Consider the following 22,394-nt stretch of genomic DNA (forward strand, 5'->3'; position numbering starts at 1 on the left):
ATAGTAATTAAATTTCCGTATCGTCTTATCACAATTATTCATGAATTATAATTTGATAAATTAAAGATTATTTATTAATTTTCGATGTTTATTTTTGAACTATTAGCATATAATTTAAATACCTGGCGAAGAAAATGCTATATATCATGGCGTTTGAAAACTGATGACAATATTTATGTATTAATCAAAAAACTTATAAAATGTAGTTATTTCTTATGGTTATTGTATTAATGAAGAAATATAATAATAATTAATTCAACAAACGCCCAAGAAAATGGGACAAGCTTTCTATAAAATATGCGTTATATATGCATTAGAGTGGTCCTATATTTTGAATTTATTTGCTCCCAGGAGTTCAAATGCTTCCAAAATGATACAAAAAAAATCTCTGAAAGTTTTAGCTCTTAATATTAACTTTAAGACAGTCCGCACTCCAACCAAAGTTTCTTATGGAAATAACATGGGTAACTCCATTTGTTTTGTTGAAATTTATAACTTAGCGACAAGTGAATTTTGAGTATAACATTGTATTTGCTTATTTTGATAATAAATAATGAATTACAAAAAAAATTGATATATTTTATGAAATAAGTATTTACTTAGGGAGAAGAACCAAGAAACTTTAGTTGAAGTGCGGACTATCTTAAAGTTAATTTTGAGTGCTGAAACTTTCAGAGTTTTTTTTTATCAATTTGGAAGCATTTGAGCCCCTGGGGGAAAAGGAATTTGAAAATATCCATATTAAGAACCACCCTAATATGCATACGTATATATATATATATATATATATATGTATATTGGGTGAAAAATATCTAAAATAAATTTCACAAGATGCGTTTATAATCTAACGTACCCCACGTAACCCTGCGTTTCAGTTTCTTTGTTTCCTTCTTATTGTTACAGCTGCACATGTCGATAGTAATCCTTTAAACAATTCATTGTTAAATAAAGAAAAGCGACTTCCATCGAAAAATATCAACAAATCAAAACAAAATAAATTTGTGAAGGACGACACAACGAGTCGTACGGCGACGGCGCGACTGCCGCGGACTGTCCGGTGTGCTGCAATCGGACTTGCTGTTGTATTACGGTTACGTGTTGCCTTTGTCATACATGCAAAATAGTGTGACGGCTAGTAAACGTTTTTAATATGTAATAACTGAAATGGATAACTAGTGGTGCATGGCATCGTGACTTAATACTAAACATACCAATGCCGGTCGAAATGACCGTTTCAAACTTTGTGTATAACTTAGATGTTTTCAAACGTTAAAGTACCATTATCAAACTATATGACATTTCTTAGAACATATTAATAATATTTTCTTCACTCTTTGATTTTAATTATTTTTTCAATTTTCCAAAATCTAGTGCACTTAGGGTGCATGGCATCGTGCCTTAAGGCAAATTGCTGGAACGTCCCGTACCGTAATTAAAAATCTTGGACGGAATCCAAAAAAAATTACACAAAATGTGTACACATTATGAAAATCTCTATAAAATATCTTATAACTTGATGTACATGAGTCCAATAAACATTTTTGACTGCCAAATAACATTTTTTAACTTATTTTTATTGAGAGTACATAACCGCTGGACCTGCCTTCCCAAAATTTAATCAGTTCTTCATCTTGTCAATACAAGTAAACTGTTTTCTGACGGCCGAAAACTGAGTTACCGTTTTTGCCACGTATCTTTTTTTTAAAACTTGTTATTCCTTTTTGAGTACAGGGATACAATCCGAGTACCTCTTACTTGTAAGAGGCATGTTGGTACTACAACTATTGCCCCCTCTGCATATACGTGCTGCAGCAATGCCCACGAAAGGCCATTTTCACTTGAGATCATATTTGAAATCTATGATTTCAAGTAAAATTTGGTATCGTGGTTTGATACCGAACCGCAGTTGGATTCGAATCCGGGACTAGGATTTGCTAGCCCACGTTCTTACCACGGGACCACGGCCGGCCCATCTTCGAAACGGCTAGACCTGCCTCCGCCAAAAACTAATCAGTACGTCTCCTTATCAATACGAATTGAATGTTTTCGAATGTTAGTAATTTTGATGTTCATTTATATGGTTCAAACAAATGTTCTCGACATTTTCACCAACGACTAGACCTGCCTTTGCCAAAAACTAATCAACACGTCTCCTTTTAAATATGAATCGAATGTTTTTTTGAATTGTTCAAATCGGTTGATCCATGTTTTCGAAATCGTCGACGCAAATTTGTATACGCACACACAGACACATACATCCATTTTTTCTAAGATATGCCAAAATATTTAGAAACCTTTGAAACGTAAAGATATATAAAAATTTTCAATTTCGATTTTTTTGCGATTACTATGACTTGCCCTACGGGAAGTTAAAAATTGTTATGTGGCCTAACTACCGCAGTCGGTCCATTTGACCGCTGGAAAATAATGTTATATGGTGAGTTGTTTCCATCGAAATGTAGGTGCAGATTTATACAAAATATACCAAACGAACCAGACAAATTTAGAATACAGTTTTGGATGGTGTGTAAAGTCAATAGTGAATATATAATAAATAGGTTTTCCTATTTGGAAAACGACTAGAGGAGAGATTATTCAATTCTTCAATTGAATAGTTTATTGTTCTAAAACTGATGAATTCATTCACAGATTTTGAATCAATTTATATAAATCAAATATCATCACTATCACGGTGTATAAAAGAAAACCGAAAAAATGCTGTCCGAAGTTTCAAATCTTACCCAATAGAAATAGGAAAAAGCAGCAAAAGTGTACCGAAAACTATTAGATTTTGTATTAGTACATTGTGTAGTGAAAATGTGGCAGACCAGATGGCTAAGAAATGTAACGAAAATTTGTGGCAACTTTAGGTATGTTTCACCATTTTGAACCTAGCTAGATAAATGCGTAAAATGTATATAGTTTTAGGCACAAATTTTTGATTTAGTTAATTTTCGAACTCGGCGATGCATATTCAAAATCTCAAAAAGATCAAGGTTTTATCAACAGTCCTTACTTCCGTACTTCCCGTACGGTAATTTAAAAATTTTAAAAGCTTTAAAACATAAAGCTTAAGCTTATATTTTAAATTACCATTTATTAATTTACTTATTTATTAATTTTAAAATTTAAAATTATTTGAAAACTTTGACAAAATTAGATTTTTTTGAAAATTTGAAATGTTTTGAATTTTTCTAAACATATTTATTATTATTATTATATTATTAATAGTATTGATATTTTAACTTTTTTGCAAATTCTAAAATTTCTTGAAAATTTTGAAACCTATTAACTCGGTTGATCCATACTGTGGAACTGTAGAAGTGAACGGTTGGAACTAGAGAAGTAAATTTTAAATCTTGGTAGGAAACCCAAAGAAATGGATATAAAATATGTACTTATTATTAAAATCTCTATAAAATATCTGATAATTTGATATGCATATGTTAAATGATCATTTTTGCGCGCCAAATGACATTCAAATTTTTTTTCTAGATTTTCGAAACCGCTGAACCTGTCTTGCCAAAAATATAATCAATTCTTCATTTCATCGATACAAGTGAAATGTTTTTTAAATTATTCTAATCGGATTTCTGAAAAAGCTGGACCTTTGCCTTTGCCAAAATTTTATCGGGACTTGCTTGATCCGTGCTCTCGAAATAGTAGACAAATTTTGAATCCAAACATGCACACATACACCAATTTTTTCTAAGATATCCTAAAATGATCAAAAACCTTTGAAACGCAAAGTTAGGCAAAACATTTCATCTTCGATTTTATTGCGATTATTATAAGTTACCATAAGGGAAGTTAAAATATAATATTCTAATTGTTCTAAATATTCTAAATATTCTAATTGTGTTGGCATATTTCCTTGAATTCTTTTCAAATAAAGTTTACAAATTCCAAAATAACTATTTCTTTATATTATTTTATAGTATTTTTCTTTTTAAAAATGGTGTCACAAATTATTCTTAGTAAGTGTTCTTATTTTTTCCTAAATAAATAATTTCCTAAATTTAATGTACAAGTTTGTAATTTAAGTGCAAGTTTGTTTACCAAATGCTGATTGATGCTTTGAAAATCACGTCTAAATGGAAATAATATACTTAATGAAACAATTCTTATAAGATTGACTGCCACTGATAACACTGATAACAATTTATTTGATAAAACTGCTAATGATTTATTTAGTCTAAAGAAAACTAATTGAATTTTTAATTGTGATAAGTAAAATAAAATTATTAAAAAATCAGTTTTTGTTTCTGGCCGAAAGTTTTATCAAGTAGTAAAAAATAATTCATACAAAGTTAAAAGTAGGGGAGACTGGGTACGGTTGTGCCAGTCGTCATAACAGCTAAACTATACTGATTTTGTGATTGGATCCAAAGAAAGAAAGATAAAGCATATTTGTTCAAACAAGTATCTATTATTGCATTGAGTCAGCGCCCTACATTAACATGATCTGTAAACTAATTTGCTTCTAAAGAGTCGAAAGTAGGCTTTTTTGTTCGTTTTCGGATGTGAACGTTTGTGGCACTCGATCTTTTCTTGTATGATTTGCTTTTATGACTAAATCCATCGTATGTAAGGGCAGTACTTCAGTATACAACGTTCGTAGACAACTGTTCAAACTACCTTTTAATTTACTATTCTCCTAGCTAACTGGTAAATTAACAAAATTATTGCTGATCAAAAAAATGGTACTACCATAGCCAGTCACCCGTACTAAATCTAAATATTTTGATTAATCATTCTATTCATTCATTAGCTTAGCATTCATTTGTTTTGGTAAGCGCTATCAGCACATACTAAGAGGGCATTATTATTGTTATGAAATTTGTATTTTAAACTTCATTTTCTAAAAAAAATATCAAAAGCTAAGTCAATTCAGTTTTAACTTGAATATATTAACAATTCAACTAAGTATAAGATATAAAGCACAGTGAACTCCAGTCATAAACCAGAGTTTCAAAACGTACAATTTTCCTAAATAGTAATTTATATTAGAACTCCAATAAAACTGTTTCGTTAAAATATGCATGGAACTTTCATATTGTTTTGAGTGAACAAGACAATATGAGCCCCCGCATTAAAAAAATAGTTACCTGCGCAAGTGACCTTGTCTTGCATCAGTTCGTAGCCGCGTTCGCAGGAGCATTCGATGGCGTAGCCCGTGTCCAGGCACTTCTGGCTGCACGGGTTGCTTTCCACGCACCTGTCATGGTCAAAGAGTAACGGATAAATAATCAATAAACATCGTTCAATTAAAGTCACATGATATCTGCGATTATACCCTCTTACGATATATCGACAGGCCATGCAATAAAAACACGATAATAAGGGCCCATGACGGCTATTTTAATTTTTCATAATTATAGGTCATGTGCTTATGTACGCGAGTCATGAATAAGTGGTTACTTTTTGTTTTATGTATTATGCTGAATCTATAATCAAATACAGTAATACCTCGCTTAACGCGGGAGAGTTAGGTTCCATCAAAGTAAAGCGCAAAGCGAAACAGCGCTTATTAACTTCCCGTAGGGTAAGTTATAGTAATCGCAAAAAATCGAAAATGAAAATTTTTATAGATCTTTACGTTTCAGAGTATTTTGGCATACCTTAGGAAAAATGGATATATGTGTGTGTGTGTATGTGTATGTGTATGTGTGTGTGTTTGCGTGTGTATGTGGGTGTGTATGTGTGTTCGGATACAAACTTTCGTCGACGATTCCGGGAACACGGATGAAGCGATTTGAATAATTCAAAAAACATTCGATTCGTATTGATAAGGAGACGTGCTGATTAGTTTTTGGCGAAGGCAGATCTAGTTGTTCCGAAAATATGGGGCAAAAAGTGCCAAAAACGTCCGATTTGAATAATTCAAAAAACATTTTAGTTGTATTAACAAGATGAAAAACTGATCAAATTTTCATGAAGGCAGGTCTAGCGGTTTCGGAGATCTAGTAAAAAAAAGTTAAAAAAAATGCCATCTGGCGGTCAAAAATGATCATAGACATATGCACATCAAATTATCAGATATTTTAGAGAGATTTTAACAATAATTATAAATTTTGTTTACATTCCTATGGGTTCCGTACCAATGTTCATCCGTTAGACGGCGGCGAGGCGCTTACGCGCTTCGATATTTTATCTCTATGCAGTTAAAGTAGTATGATTGCTTTGAAAAAAAGTTCAGAATTTCCAAAATATTTCAAAATAAATTTTTCTTCAAAAAGTTTTTTTTTTCAAAAAAAGTAAATTTTTGTCAAAAATTTATAGTTTCTCAAAAAGCTAATTTTTTCAGAGTAATTTTTTTTCAAAAATGTTAATCTTTTAAAAAAAATTTTTTTGGTACGGGAAGTTCCAGCAATTTGCTTTAATGCACGATGCCATGCGCCCCACTGGTCTTAATATATTATTGCGAGGGTTAAGGAAAGATAGATTGAATATTGGCATTACATCAAAGTTAGTAACACTGTATTTATTTCTAACATAAATAAAATTAAACATTTATTTCATACAAAAAACACTACACTTCCTCTTTATGGGGTGAATTCTATTTTGTTTTTCTATTCTATTTTCAAACTTAAAGTGAGGACCGGGTAGTATTTAAAAATCTTATATCTACGCATTTATCACGAAAATTACTGAATGCCTTACCAGGCAGATTGTAATTATATGTATATAACAAAAAAAAGGAAAAAAAACTATTCAAACATATTTTTTCCCTGTTCATATAAAATTAGCTTATAAAATATCATTGTATCTTGTTTGCAATTTTATGGAAATAATACTAATGAAAATAATACAATTCAACCAAAATAAAAATAATATAAATTTATAAAAACAATTAAAATTCTAATTCTGTTTTTTTTATGTTTCCAATTTTTTGCCTTTTTGCCAAAAAAGTTGTTGATAAGTGAATAAAAAATAATATAACATCTCGTGTGAATTTTGAATTCTTGTCTCAATTTATACTATTTTTATTATTCAAAATCATTGTTATTGTTGTTGTTGTCTTTTTGCTTAAATCAGTTAAATACTTAAGATCATTATTAAAAAGACTATCTGCTGATTCATGAACTATTTATATGACATCTTTCACGTTTATCTCATAAAAACCGTTTTTTAGCTAATTTTATTATTTTTATCACAATTTCACCCATATTTTGGAGCAGAAATAAAAGCGTTAAACCGTGACAGCGCTAAAGAAAGCATCGTTATGCGAGGTAATATTGTATATACATTTTCAATCTACAAAAATATTTTTCACAATTTCTATAACATTTTTTTCTGGCATTTTATTGATTTTATAAAATATGAAAGATTTTATATTTTTTTATAAACATTTTAATTTAGCTTCTTACAGTTGCAACAGATTTCTTAAAAATCTAACTGTTTTAAAATATTCCAAAAGATATGTTATTATAAATAAAAATATAAATTTAAAATATTTTTTATAACTTTGTTGATTTTGTTAAGATCAATGACGATCAATAATTCTATCAACGGGTTACGATTTAAATTATTAACATACCATATTATTAGATTTAAATTTTAAATTTTATATATCTAGTTTGTACTGAAAACTTCAGAAAATCACAAAATGTTTTTTACCTGATAAATTTGTAGTAATTGTAAGGCTAATAAATATTATATTCAGATTATCGCATATTGAAAGAACACACTTTTTCCTCAATTTTGATTTTTTTTTAATTATTAAGCTAAAAGTGAGTTATTTTAATTTAAAAATAATTAAACTAATATAAATCTTTAATATTTTGATTTCATTTGTTATCACCCTGTTCTTGAAGAAAATTATATCCTCAAACGTTGAATAAATTTTGTTGAATAAATGTTGAATCTACAAGAGCGAGGCATTTGAACTAATCGCGAGTAAAATGTACTAGCAAAAATCATGTCAATTTCGGTTTTTATTTTTTTACTTGAAATTTTTCAATAATAAAATTTTCAAGTATTTTACAATCCTGATTAAATGTGCCAACTTTTGATGAAACTTGCCAACACACTTTAGAACATTTATCAGTTTAAATTTAAATTTAAATTTAAACGAAGGGATCGAATTTAAAATTTTTAAATTTATAGTTCAACAAAAAGTTTTAATTCTTGGAACCTTGAGGCAATTGTGTTAACGTTTTTGATTGTGGTCCTAGAAATGTTGTTCACGGTTATGGTTCCAAAGTTTAAATGAACAAAGTTAATAAAAATCAATGACAATAATCGAAATATGGTCATAGTTTCACCAAAGCTTTAGATTGCACTTAAAAGCTCATAATGTCCAAACAACGTAACTTAATCTTTCTCCTATAAAGCAGAAATAAAATTTTATTTAAACACCTATAAAATAAATGCGGATCTCCAAGTTTCTTTAAATAATTAAAAAAGAACGGCTTGTATAAAAAATGAGTTTTAACTCATCGACGGTCTCTGTTAATATCTTATCATTTCTGCAGGCCGAAGTATGGGAGTCAATATGGTCAATAATGCCGTGCATTAAGCAGTCACTATCCCCGCTCGGAGTTTTTATTGTTTGTTTTTCTGCACATATATAAATTATTTTTAGACAGCGACCTTTTGGCCAATCGAGTGCACATCGACAGGCACGTTACACGTTGTTTTTATTCTGCATGCACGCCTGTTACTATGTACGAACCGCACTGGTCAACTCGATGTTTTTCATATATAGAGCTAATCAGGCTTATTGACTCAATTTTTATTCAAAAACAATATTCATTCGGTTGATCGGGGAGCAATTTTCTCTTGTCCCAACTGCAGTTTTAGCACCCAATTTTTTCATAATAATTATATTTTCATAAATCCATATGGGTTCGCCCGTAGGTAAGCGGTTAAGATCCACGGGACCTGAATCAGAGGTTCCGGGCTCGATACCCACTTCGAGCAGCCTGTTGTCAGGCAGCAGTGACAACGATTTTCACTTGGAAATATAGATAGCAATATGTTTCCAAGTGAAAATAGCCCTTGCCCGGCATTGCTACACCAATAAAAAGTCAGCCCTATTAGATTAATTCTAATAACAAAAATCATCAAATATGAATGGATGGTAACCATTTGATTACCATCTAAAAAATACGAAGTAAGGAGAAGTTTCAGCCCAACAGCTCATAGGACGAAAGGTTCCGATTGCTGTTAAAAATATATAAAAAAAATCCATATTCTGATAGTTGGTGGGTGGTTGTTCACTTAGGGGTGAAAAGATCCAAATGTGTTTACATCAGGGGCGTAGCGTGTATTGGCAGGACACAATATCAAAAATTTTTGGGAGTCCTCACCAAGAGCAAAAATTTCTCACAAAATGAATTGAATATCATACAATTAACAGAAATATTTATATATAATCAATATTTATGTCACTATTCCACAATTCCTAGAAACAATTCAAATCTAGAAATCATTTATTGATAATGATGGCTGAATTTTTCAACTTCCAAGTAAATACCAAATAGATGCTGACAATTTTCTAATAAGGTTTTAACCTGAGACTGACTAGACTCCAACCAGATCCTGACTAGATTCTTTTAAGATTCTGGAAAAATTCTTTCAAGATCTATAGATCAAGATTCCATGAGATTCTTATCAAAATCATTTCCACTTCTGACTAAAATTAAATTGAGTTAGACAAAGTTTTCATGATTAAATTGACTTTTGTTATTTGTGAATAAAACAAAAATTCAGAAGATTTAATTTTTTAATTTTTGCTCACTAATGTATATGATACGGCTTTTTTAATTTTTCTTAACCATATATTGATACGGCTGATGCTTTAAATTAGAGATAGTAATATGTTTTTTCTATACTGTTATTTTTATTTTTAAAAAAGCTCCGAAAATTGCCATTAACCATTTATTTATTACAGCAACTACAATTTAAAATATATCAACGGCTATCAATTTTATTTTCAACTACAGGATTATTTTCCTAATACAAGACTAATAACGATTCATAAATATTTCATTGATTTTTTTATCTCTTACTAATATTGATTTTATCTCGTTAATAATATTGACAAAATCAATAAATTTTCATGAAGATTTTACACATTTTTCTATCTCAATGCCAAAGTAATATAGCTAAACATTATTTATCGAAAGAAATTACTTTTTGAATATTTTCTATATTCTGTTTTCTCAAAAGCATTTATTTAAAAAATTACAAATGCATATTTTGTGATTATGTATATTTTGTAATAAAATTTTGATAGCATAGCATACGACTGCATATAAAAACATTTGTCTATAAATTTATTTATTTAAATAATAAGCAAAAACAAAATTTATATTTTAACATAATCCACACAATTGAGATGAAAACGTTCGGAGAGATGCAGTAAAGCTTAAGAAATCGCCAAAAAATTTGGGTGTAAATCCATTACCCGGAATTAAATAATTAACTACATAATTTACACACTTAGAGGTAGTTTTTTTTTATAATTATTACTACCTGAATCATATATCTGCATAAAAATAATAACAAAATCATTCATCTCCTCGATTATGTTTTATGATGATTTAAGTTACTAACTATAACAGAAAGTTTGTTACTCTAAATACGTCTAAATAAATTTATATGATGATTAAAATTGAGCGCTAAAAATTTTTTTTTTACAGATTTAATTTTCATCGACCTTGAGATGTTTATGAATTGCAAATATTCACAAAAACTCTGGACTATAATATAACAATAATTAATAATTAAAAATTGCATCAAAAACTGTAAGAAAAGGTAAGAGATCGGCTTATACAATACTTAGTTTTCATTATAGTTTGAATAATTAATTAATTAATTATTAACAAATGGATAAATAAAGGAAAAAAAAAATCTAAGTAACTTAGCTGATGATAAAGCTTTTTTTCTGCAACAAACTACTATGACTCACCATAACTTTTTTTTATTTGTTTTGTTGTTTAAAGTCATTAGAATTTAACGAGTTTTATGTGCTATTGTAATGGGGACTTTATAGATGGCAACCCAGCGGTTGCTCTATATCTATTTGCATATTTTATTATTATTAAAAATTCTAAAAATGATGACTTTTTATTGGGTGCAGCAATGCCGGACAAAGACTTGGAAATATATTGCTATCTATAAAAGCAAATAAAAACCGATGTCACTACTGCTTGACATCAGGCTGTCCGAGTTGGGTATCGAATCAGAAACTTTCAAATGAAAACCATGGCTTTAGACACTCAACCTAGGGAATTTCATGTAATATCATAAGGTAAAATTTTAGAAACTCATTTGTTAATGGATCCACCAGCAAGAGTCTTCACCCTGCTAAAAATAACATAGAATAGAGCGGGGGCTTAAAGGTCCGTGAATAAAAAGGTCTTCCACCGATATCTCAAAACAGGTGAAGTTAAAAAATTTATAACGACAATATTTGAAAGTAGAAGTAAAAGATGTATAACCAGCCATCACCTTGATTCCTACAACGCTGCTTTGTGAATGATTGAAGAAGATGAACGGCAATGTTTGAAAATTATTACAAGAGTATTTTTTGTTGTTGTTGGTTTTGTTGGTTGTGAGCACTGTTGTTTAGTTTACGAGACCTTAATATAATTTTTATGTATACGTTATTTAACTATTTTATAAGATGTATTGTTATTTTTAAAAAAGATTCAACTGTTTTTTTATATAACCTCTGTAAGTACTTGCACGTGCGCGGGGTAAAAAGCACCAACTTAACCTTTACCCTGGCAAAGGATAAACAATAAAATAGAAAATTAAGTTAAAAAAAGCAAATTTACTAGAGATAAATTAATTAAATAGTTATTCCAAGGCTGCTGATGAATATCATTGATTAAATACCAGACCAATGTTACAGTGTTATCTTTTTACAAAATGTACCCATGGAATTTGTATTTTGCTTTGGTTGAATAATGTAGCTATTAATTCGTAAAATCCCTTTAAAATTAAAAATAATACATTAGACCTGTTTGACCCCTGACTGTCGCATTTTACCCCGACCATGGGGTATAGAGGAGCAGGTGACACATTTTGAGAAAAAACAGAAAAAACACGTTTCTACAATGATTTAGCTGGGAGTTTTGCTGAACATAGTCAGATAATTGTTTGTTTGAAATGTGTTATTTGTTATGATATAATTGGTTCGGTTTGCTCCGCCCTATCCTACTCTTTTTAACTTGAATTCATATGATATTCAATAATTTCTAATCTAATTTGATATTGATGCGATGCATGTACAATGTTGGAGTACTAAATAAGATACAAAAATAAAAAATGTCAACATTCAAGTGGATACAAGGGTGCCTAATAAATACAATTATTATCGCACATCGTGATGTGCCGTGGTCTTGAATAATGCATGCGTGAACTTCGTTGAATATGCGTACGTCATCCACAATTGTAACTACTTTTGTACATTTTCCGACTGGCTACTCGTTATATTTTTAGAAATTGTAATAATTGAATGCAGTCGCGCAAAAATAAACTTTTATTGGTCGCCAGAATTACAGTGATCAAAATCTAAAAATACAATCAGCGAAAGTAATTGATGATATAAAATAGAGTTTATAGTTATTAATAAACTGTATGGGCGAAATACGATGTCCGATTCACTTTGTCATTTTCATCTCCAAGAATCAACCTCCCTAGCAAATTGCTGGAGCTTCTCGTATCGCAAATTTTTAAAAGCTCAGAAAGGAAAAATTAGATTTTGGAAATTTTTTGAAAACTAACATTTTATTTCATAATTTTTTCAAAATTTAAAGTTTTTGATTCCAATTCATATCGGTTGATTCAAATTACAAAATATATGATTTTCGACTGCTAAATGTCATTTTTTAAAACTTTTTTCCTGTATCTCCGCTGGACCTGCCTTTGCAAAAACTTAATCAATTCCTAATTACATAAATACAAGCGGAATATTTTTTGAATCATTCATGCTCCGTATCTCCGAAACAGCTGGAGCAATTTTTGCCAAAAACTAATCAGGACGTCTCCTTATCTATAGGAATCGAATTGAATAAATAATTCAAATGGGTTGAGTGGTGCTCCTGAAAACGTCGACGAAAATTTCTATCCATACATACATACATATTGCATACGCAAATACACAACGTAAGCCATAATGTTCAGAAACCTGTGAAACGTTAAGATATGAAAAAATGCTCATTTTCGAATTTTGAATGATTACTATAACTTACCCTACGGAAAATTAAAAACATTGGAGCTGCCTCTGCCAAAACCTAATCAGCACGTCTTCCCGTCAATAAGAATCGGTCATTTTGTCAATCATTCAAATCGGTTGATCCGTCCGATCAACCGAGTGAAATAAGACAATACTCTCGAAATCGTTGACGAAAAATTGTATCCAAACACACAAAAATACAACTACACGCACAAACACACTCACAACATTTTTTGAATATATGCAAAAAATGCAACTTACCATATGAAGAATTAATAATATATATTATATTCATGGAATTTGGCTAGTATGATGGATTGAGATTATTGTCTTATTTCACTTAAATAATTAAACTACAATTTCGCATCAAAACCTTGCAAAATATAAATCTCATTCTTCAGGGCATTTGTTAGAGTAACCAATATAAAAAATAAACTGATATAAATAATGATTTCAACAATTGATTATCAATTTACTGCTCTTTCATATGCCATAGAATTGCATATGGCTTCACAAAACTGTCAAATATTTACAGAACAATTTGTTTCCTTGTCCTAAGATATTGATTTAATATACAAACATTTTTTTTTTGCTTTCCAGATAATAACCGTATAGTATTGTACTAATATGAAATTTAAAGCTTTAGAATCCTACGGCAGCATAAAATTTAGGAAGCCCAAAGTAATTTCATAATACGCTCGTACGCTCAAAGTACAACATACAATTTTAATATAAAATTACATTTTCACTGACAGTATTTTCATAGTTTCTATATTTTCTTCAGTTTTCTTGGATCATTTTCCAGAATATTATTCGATTTTCACATCCGCAAGCTGGAAGCACTGGTGCATTGATTTATAACATAGTCAATGAACAGTTCCATTGGACAATTACTAATCGTAAGTTAACATAGTAGTGTAATAGTATAAGTCAAGTGATAATTTCTTTGTGAGCATCCTAAGGCGGTCCCTCAAGCAATTTTGATTAAAACCGATTTCAAATTGAAGATAAATTTAAATCTTCTTTTTCTGTTTTATGATTAACTCATACCAATTTACAATCTCGCTTAATTACTATGCTAGATAGATAAAAATCATACGCGCAGAAAACCAATGCGGGAGCAGCATTTAATGAACATCAGTTAATATACAATATGATGAGAACGCAAATAAAAGTCAATTATCTTTTTATTATTATATGTCGACTTATATTCTGTATCACCAAGAGTATTAAATAACAAAAATTTAAGTAAAATATTAAGTAGCTGGTTTACCTGTCTGGTAATTCTCTTTGTTGGCAAGATTTTCCATCAGACATCAAACTAAATCCTGGTCTGCATTCGCACACGAAGGACCCCGGAACAGGCGTACAAATATGCGCACATAATTCTCCTGGTAACATTTCGCACAAATTGCCCAAATCTGAAAAATTGTAACTGAATTAGATATTATTTTTCATTTAGATCATTTTTGAAAAAAAAAACAATGTTTATTTAATTTTTTGCTTTCACGGTTCACTACTAATATATTCAAATTTAGAAAATTTCTAATGAGTTTTATTGTCAGTTGAATAAATCAGGATAAATAATACAAAAACCTTTGTAAATATGTAACATTTTTTGAAACATTTTTCACTTTTTATACATATATTTTAAAAACATAAAATAACTTAATAATATTATTAAGAAGATTTTTTTTAATTAATGGTATTACAACATATAGAGGAAATATGGACATATATAATTGTATATATGACAAAATGACACAATGGCCTTATTTAAAAATTGGCTAGTTGTTTAACGTTTCCGCGTCTGTATATCATAAATAAAGCCACAATAACAATCTTGCCAGATGTTGAGCGTCATTGTCACAGTCTAGTCGCGGTAACCAGTTCAAAAGTATTTCGCACCTTAAAAAGTATATTTTGAGGGTGTTTTTCTCATGTTTTTTCGGGTACCCATTTATGGATACTCGTAACTATTTCAATTAAAATCAATTAACTCACTACTAGTGAACGAACAATTTTATTGCAATAATCAGGTGTTTGGTGAAATTTTCATTAGTTATTAATTTGGTTTAATTTCGAACAAAATGACATTGTTATCCAATGTACACAATGGCATATTACTTTTCCGCATGCATTACTAAGGGCCAAGAAAAAAAACTAAAACCTGTCAAAGATGATTCGCTTTTAACTTGTACTTCAAGAAATAATTGCTAAAAACAGACCAAAAGATCTACCGGTAAAAAGAAGAGACTTGCATTTGTTGCAAAACCTTCTTTTTCCATTCTGAGTTCGACAAAGATTATTATTAAGAAAAAAACATAATCAGTGAATATAACCATGTAAGTAAAAAAACAATATATATAATTCGAATAAGAACTGAACAAAAATAATAATTTAGACTATCACGCCTGGAAGAGTAGATGGTGACTGCGTGGACAGACACTAAGGAAGAGTCAAATTGAAACTCGAAACGTATGGTTCTATTAAACTTATTTTAAGAAACATATTTTTAGTTTTCTTTTTATTTTATATATATATATATATATATATATATATATATATATATATATATAAGTCCATATTGTGTTCTAAAGTATAAATGTGGTCCGCAAGCATAGTTTTAAATTGTCTGGGATTTTTTTGAATTAAATTATGTTTGCGAACCACATTATTGGAACTTTGAAACACAAGTCGAACAAAATTTATTTAAACGAAAAATTTTAAAAAGATCTTTTTCAACTATTTATAACAATAAGACAATTAATAAACGGAATGAACTTAACAGGCTGTGAGACACAAACCTCTTTTATTTACATAGCAATTTCAAATTTCTCACAAAACAATAAAAACAATCGCGCAAAGGATTCGCAATTCGTTCCACACATGTGTAGAATCTTGGTAAAAATATTTTTAAAGTCTATTCTCCATTATATCTTAAACCAGTCTACGAACAACATATATATTACACACTATCTATTTGTGCTTTTTTTTAAATTAATATTTTGTGAAATATTGTTTAATTACAAGATTAATGTTTATATTACATAGTGTAGTGCATTACCAGATCCTGATACCATGGATTATTAAAATCTTCTAATGTAACACTAAGAATAACTAATTGTAAGTATTTACAATTTTTTTAAAAAAAATTTCACTTCTATTCAATTGTTTTAGTTTTTAATTTTATTTTTAGTATCCACTGAATAAAGGCTAGGATTATAGCCGAAACGTATCAATGTAAAATAAATTTTTGAAAGAAATTCATGTTTTTTATTAATGTTATGCCCGACTACTAGACTTTGTTAATGCATATGTCAACATCAAATTCAGAATCATACAATATATATATATATATATATATATATATATATATATATATGTAAACTACCTTTACCAATTCCAGTTAAGAGCTTATTTTACTTTTTAAATATAATTTTTTATTCCACATTCTTTTTCTTAAATTAAATTCAACATCTGTCGAAGCACGTGTTGTACAAAGAGTTCACCGGCAAAAATCTGCTCTACACAGTACTGCCCTACGTACTATTTATTACAATATAATTTCTATTTCATTATTATAGTAAAATACTAATTAGTAGACTACTAATTAAAACAACCATCTATGTACATGTGACCGACTAGACTATTTCGTTGTCTAAAGGCGACTAAAGCCTATTTGGTCGCCTCGAAGCGACTACGTCGATCGATCACAGCGGACTGTTTGCCGAATCCAAGGGGTGTTATTTCCCTTATTTTGCTTCTTCGGCGGTCGCTCATTTCGTCGTCCCAACGTGCGTCATTCAACGACGAATGATTGGCATTTCAAGAAAAACATGTACCTTTCTACACGTATATATCTGACCATCGAGGACAACGAATCGGTAACGGAACAGAAAATTTAATTTGGTGCCACTTAATATTTATGGCGTAATCAACATTTTGAAATTGAAGAAATATAGCAGACTTTGAGGTTATTTAAGCGCACGGAAGATGAGATTTATGAACTTCAACGATACCGGCTCCTTACACTGTTTTGAGAATTAATTGAACTGGTTTAACTATTGCTGAAAAATAATTTTATCATACAAAATGTTAACACTTGTTTAAAACCGCTTGTATTTAAAATTTATATAAATTTCAACTATCATGTTAATATTTTTTTAACTGTAAGAAATAAAACGAATTATTTTTATAAGATTGATTGATTGCAAATACAATTCATGCAAATTATATATAAGTGATTGACTGGAATAAATTAGATAGAAGGCGGTTTTCAGCAGAATCTTAAACGATAATTAACTTTTTTATTTCAATTGGATATATAAACCGTTCTGCATAATATTGTCATAAGCTACTAAGGAATGCAATATCGGTATACCGGTATACCGAAATACTGGTTTACTGCCCGATACCGGTATTTTCGGTATTTTTACATGAGTGCTAGTTGGTACATGTTACACTCGTGTTTAAACTTTTCGGAACAAATTTATCTTCAAATTCCGTAATCGCATAAACAGATATATCTTTTAGTGGTACTATACTATAGTCAAAATATAATCTCAACTCGTCATTAAACCGAATATTTATGGTTTTCCAAAGGTCTTCATATCTTGTCTAAGTAAATAGAATCGAATTAATAAATAATGAGGTTTATTTAATCTTATGTAAAAATGTAACGGTTTTTTGTGACATCTGCGCCAAAATATTTTATATCATAAATATTCACAATCAACAAAATAAAGATTATGACTGCATTATCTTTATTTTTTTTCTAACTTTATACATATTAATTAATTATAATTAATTTGTAATTAATATTATTAATTAATAATAATTACTAAATATTTTTGCTTTTTATTACAATCATAAAATATTATTTTACGTAAAGCGTATCGCAGTTTGAAAATAATGTAGAAAAATAGGTAATGTCCCGCAGACCCAGGCAAATATACTGAACTGTGCAAGTCCGTGATTTTTCACATGTAATATAAAATTGCACTATCATGAAATACAATAAAAATAAATATATTTATTGTTTTTTTTAAAAGAAGTAATACATATGAACAAGTGAATTAACTAAATATTTTATTCGCCATAAATATGTGCTATTCAACGTCAGAGTTTTCTATTTGGCAAGATATCCTCGTCCTTTAGCATTATTCTATATTATCTCCAGATTTTTACTTGCTTTACCTTATGCAAAATTTCTGTTATTCTCTATTGCTTGAATTAATTGAAGAGATTTTTGTACGACATATGCTCTTGCAAAGATCCCTTTTGAATTAGGCGTGTATTTTATTTGAAGGATCTCTATGTAAAAAAAATAACCAGCTTGGGTAAATCTAGGTCTCTTTTTCGATAGAACGTACGCGCTGGAATAAAAAATGTTAAATGAGCTATCTTTTGCACTAATTTCAACACGTTTAATGAGCTGTTATATGTCGGATATCGCTAATTTTAAATCAAACAAAGTTCGCTTTTACTATATTTCATATTCTATTAGTGTTTTGTTCAATTAACAAACCCTGATAGAGTGAAACCTTGCTAAAAAAGTACCGTGTTATAAGGGAGATAGTCTCAATACTACAACCGAGATATAGAAATACCTGGTAGAGTAAAATTTTGCTATGAAAGTACCGTGTTATAAAGGGGGCGTCCATTAATCACGTGAGGCTTTTAGGGGGAGGGGGAGTTTGACAAAAAAATTACGAAAAATCACGTGGGGGAGGGAGGGGTCTAGAGAGATATCACGTGTATTTATTTTTTACATAAATGTTAAAAAAAAACAAAAATTTTACGCTTTTTTTCGTAAATACGTGATGTTTGGTGGGGGAAGGAAGGGGGTTAATTTTAAATATCACGACGTATCACCGAGGGCAAGAGAGGGGGGTTAAAAATCTAAAAAAATCGATCACGTGATTAATGGACGCCCCCAAAAGAGATAGTTTCAATTCTCCAACTGCAAAATAGTAATATGTATCGTTTTCTACGGAGGTTACCTGTACTGTATAATAGTAACAATTTTTATAATATTAATAATTGTACTATTATAAAAATAATTTGTTCTTGATATTATAAATTTTAAAATAAATCATTACAAACTTCTGCTATATCCGTTCTTCAACAGACACATCTTATTTATGTCAATAACAAGCGATTATTTTCAAATTATCCATATCTACCCCAAATATCCCACGCAATTTAAAATGAATGTCAAAATCAAATAAGAATGTCAAATACGCACAAAAACAAATTTCTTTATCGTGTCTATACAATAAAGAAAAGTTCGTTATTAAAAAGAACACGAGTAAATAAATTCGTGATAATGAATCGCAATCGAGTTTCCGCTCACCCAAGGGCGACAGATCATTCGCGGCTTCGGGCATCGGCTTGCTGGTGGCCACGATGCTCTGCGGCGCGTACGTCGACGTCTGGCTAGTCGACAAGTTCCTCGCCATCTCCTCGCAGCAAACCGAGAACGAGGCGTCGGTCCCGGCACCGAACGAAAAGCCCTGCTTGCAGCCGGCTCCCATCGAACCCACTACCAACCCGATGTTGCAAGCCTCGCAACAATCCTGAAACGATAAAAACAAATATGTTAATATGCAAAATAGTTAACAACTAGTGGGGCGCATGGCATCGTGCCTTAAGGCAAATTGCTGGAACTTCCCGTACAAAAAATATATTTTTTTTAAAAGATTAACATTTTTGAAAAAAATAGATTTTTGAGAAACTATAAATTTTTGTCAAAAATTTACTTTATTTGAAAAAAAAAGACTTTTCGAAAAAAATGTTTTATTTTGAAATATTTTGGAAATTCTGGACTTTTGTTCAAAGCAATCGTACTGCTTTAACTGCATAGAGACGAAATATTGAAGCGCGTAAGAGCCGCTTCGCCTAGACCTCCGAAACCGCTAGACCTGCCTTCATAAAAATGTGACCAATACTGCATCTTGTCAATACAAGTAAAATGTTTTTTGAATGATTAAAATCGGACGCTCCGTTCTCTCAAAAACTGCGTTACCATTTTTGGTACTTTTTACCCCGTATCTTCGAAACGGCTGGACATGCTTATGCCAAAAACTAATCAGCACGTCTCCTTATCAATACAAATCGAATGTTTTTCAAATCGCTTCATCCGTGTTCCCGAAATCGTCGGCGAAAATTTGTATCCGCACACACACACACATACACACACCCACACACACATACACACACCTACACACACACACACATACATCCATTTTTTCTAATGTATGCCAAAATGTTCAGTGGGTTTTGAAACGTAAAGATATATAAAAATTTTCATTTTCGATTTTATTGCGATTACTATAACTTGCCCTACGTGAAGTTAAAAATACAAACTCGTGATACATGGCATCGTGTCTTAAGGCAAATTGCTGTAACTTTCAGTACCTAAAATTATTTTTTTTAAAAAAAGCTTTAAAAACATTAGTATGAAACCCTTAGAAATATATATACTTATCATTAAAATCTCTATAAAATATCTGATAATCTCATGTCTAATGATCATTTCGAAAATGGCATTTTTTTTTACTTTTTTACTCGATCTGAGAAACCGCTACACCTCTCTTCCCAAAACATTAACCAGTTATTCATTTTGACAATAAGAGTAAAATGATAATTCAGTTTTTGAGAGAACGGAGCTTCCGATTTCAATAATTCAAAAAACATTTTACTTGTATTGACAAAATGAAGAACTGATCAAATTTTTGGGAGGGCAGGTTTAGCGGTTTCGAGGATCGAGTGAAAAAAAAATCCAAAAAAGTCATTTGGCGGTCAAAAATGATCATTAGACATATGCACAACAAATTAACAGATATTTTATAGAGATTTTAATACTAAGTACAAATTTTGTTTAGATTTCTATGGATTCCATACCAATGCTTCTCCGTTAGACTGTTACTATGAATTCAAGCTATTTTTTTTTCAAAACTTTCAAAAATCTATTTTTTTTCCAAAGTTTTCAAAGAATATTAAAGCTTTTTTAAAAATTTTAATTTTCGGTACGGGAAGTTCCTGCAATTTGCCTTAAGGTACGATGCCATGCACCACTAGTTTTATTATTATTGGATGAGAATGTTAAAACAAAGCAAAGCATATGATTGCCTTTAATTCTATTGTTATATGTAGTTGTAATAGATTCCTATTTATTTATATCATATAGGGTAGGGCGAAGCTTAAAGGTCCGCGGGTAAAAAGGTCCAAAAACAAGTAAATTTGAGAATTTTTAACAATAATTTATTGAAATAATTATTTAAAAGTGGAGGGCAAAATATGTATACCCAACAATCACTTTTATTTTTGTGACGTCGCTTTCGGAAGATAAACGGAAATTTTTGAAAATCCATAACAAAAGTATTTTGTTTCGTTGTTAATTTTTTTGGTTGTAAGCACTGTTATTTAGTTTACAAAACCTTGATATAATTTTTAAGTATACTTTATTTATTTGTTTTATAAAATGTGTTGTAAATTTTGAGTTAGATTCAACAGTTTTTTATACAACATCTATAAAAGGGATAAAAAGGACCAACTGAACCTTTATCCTGGCAAAGGTGTAAACTGTAAAATATGATGAATAAATAGGTAAATTAATCTAAAAAAGCAAGAGATAAATTAAATAAATAGTTATTACAACTCTGTTGATTAATATTTCTGACAAAATACCAGATCAAGGTTATTTACAGTATTATCTCTGTAAAAATATACCCATATTTTGCATTGATTGAACAATGTTGCCATTATTCCGTGAATTCGAAATAAGAAATTGGACCTGTTAACCCCCTGGCCGTCCCTTTTTACACCGACAATTTTTTAAAAAAACAGTAGAAAAATTTCTACAATAATGTTAGCTAGGAGTTTTACTGAACATAATTAGATAGTTGTTTGTTTGATATGTATTATTTGTTGTGATATAATTAGTTTGGTTTTCATAATATAATTGCTCAAAGTCAAATTGGACCTTTGTGCCCCGCCCTACCATATACTTAATATTAACGTATAGAGATGAACTTTATGATAATTTTCAATACAAACATTTAGAATTGTAATGAAGTTTTATTCGAACATGTTGAAAGTCTTGATGTAAAAAAACTATTAATTAAACACAAGGCAAATTTGTATAAAAACTGGTAATTGAAATTAATTTATAAGTTAGTGATGTAATTTACTGTTT

General features: G+C 29.9%; 1 protein-coding gene across 1 annotated transcript in view; it reads right to left on the reverse strand.

Moving 5' to 3' along the window:
• Nucleotides 1-22,394, reverse strand: part of LOC113376043 (fibrillin-2-like) — a 138,361-nt gene that overhangs the window by 68,494 nt on the left and 47,473 nt on the right. Inside the window, 3 exon segments of the mRNA XM_026615973.1 lie at nucleotides 5,109-5,218; nucleotides 14,466-14,613; nucleotides 19,551-19,773. Coding sequence (XP_026471758.1) covers nucleotides 5,109-5,218; nucleotides 14,466-14,613; nucleotides 19,551-19,773 — 481 coding nt within the window.

Source organism: Ctenocephalides felis, unplaced genomic scaffold, assembly GCF_003426905.1.
Source record: "Ctenocephalides felis isolate EL2017-DRISC unplaced genomic scaffold, ASM342690v1 CF-g0.4_SCAFFOLD_01886, whole genome shotgun sequence".
Taxonomy (NCBI): Eukaryota; Metazoa; Arthropoda; class Insecta; order Siphonaptera; family Pulicidae; genus Ctenocephalides; species Ctenocephalides felis.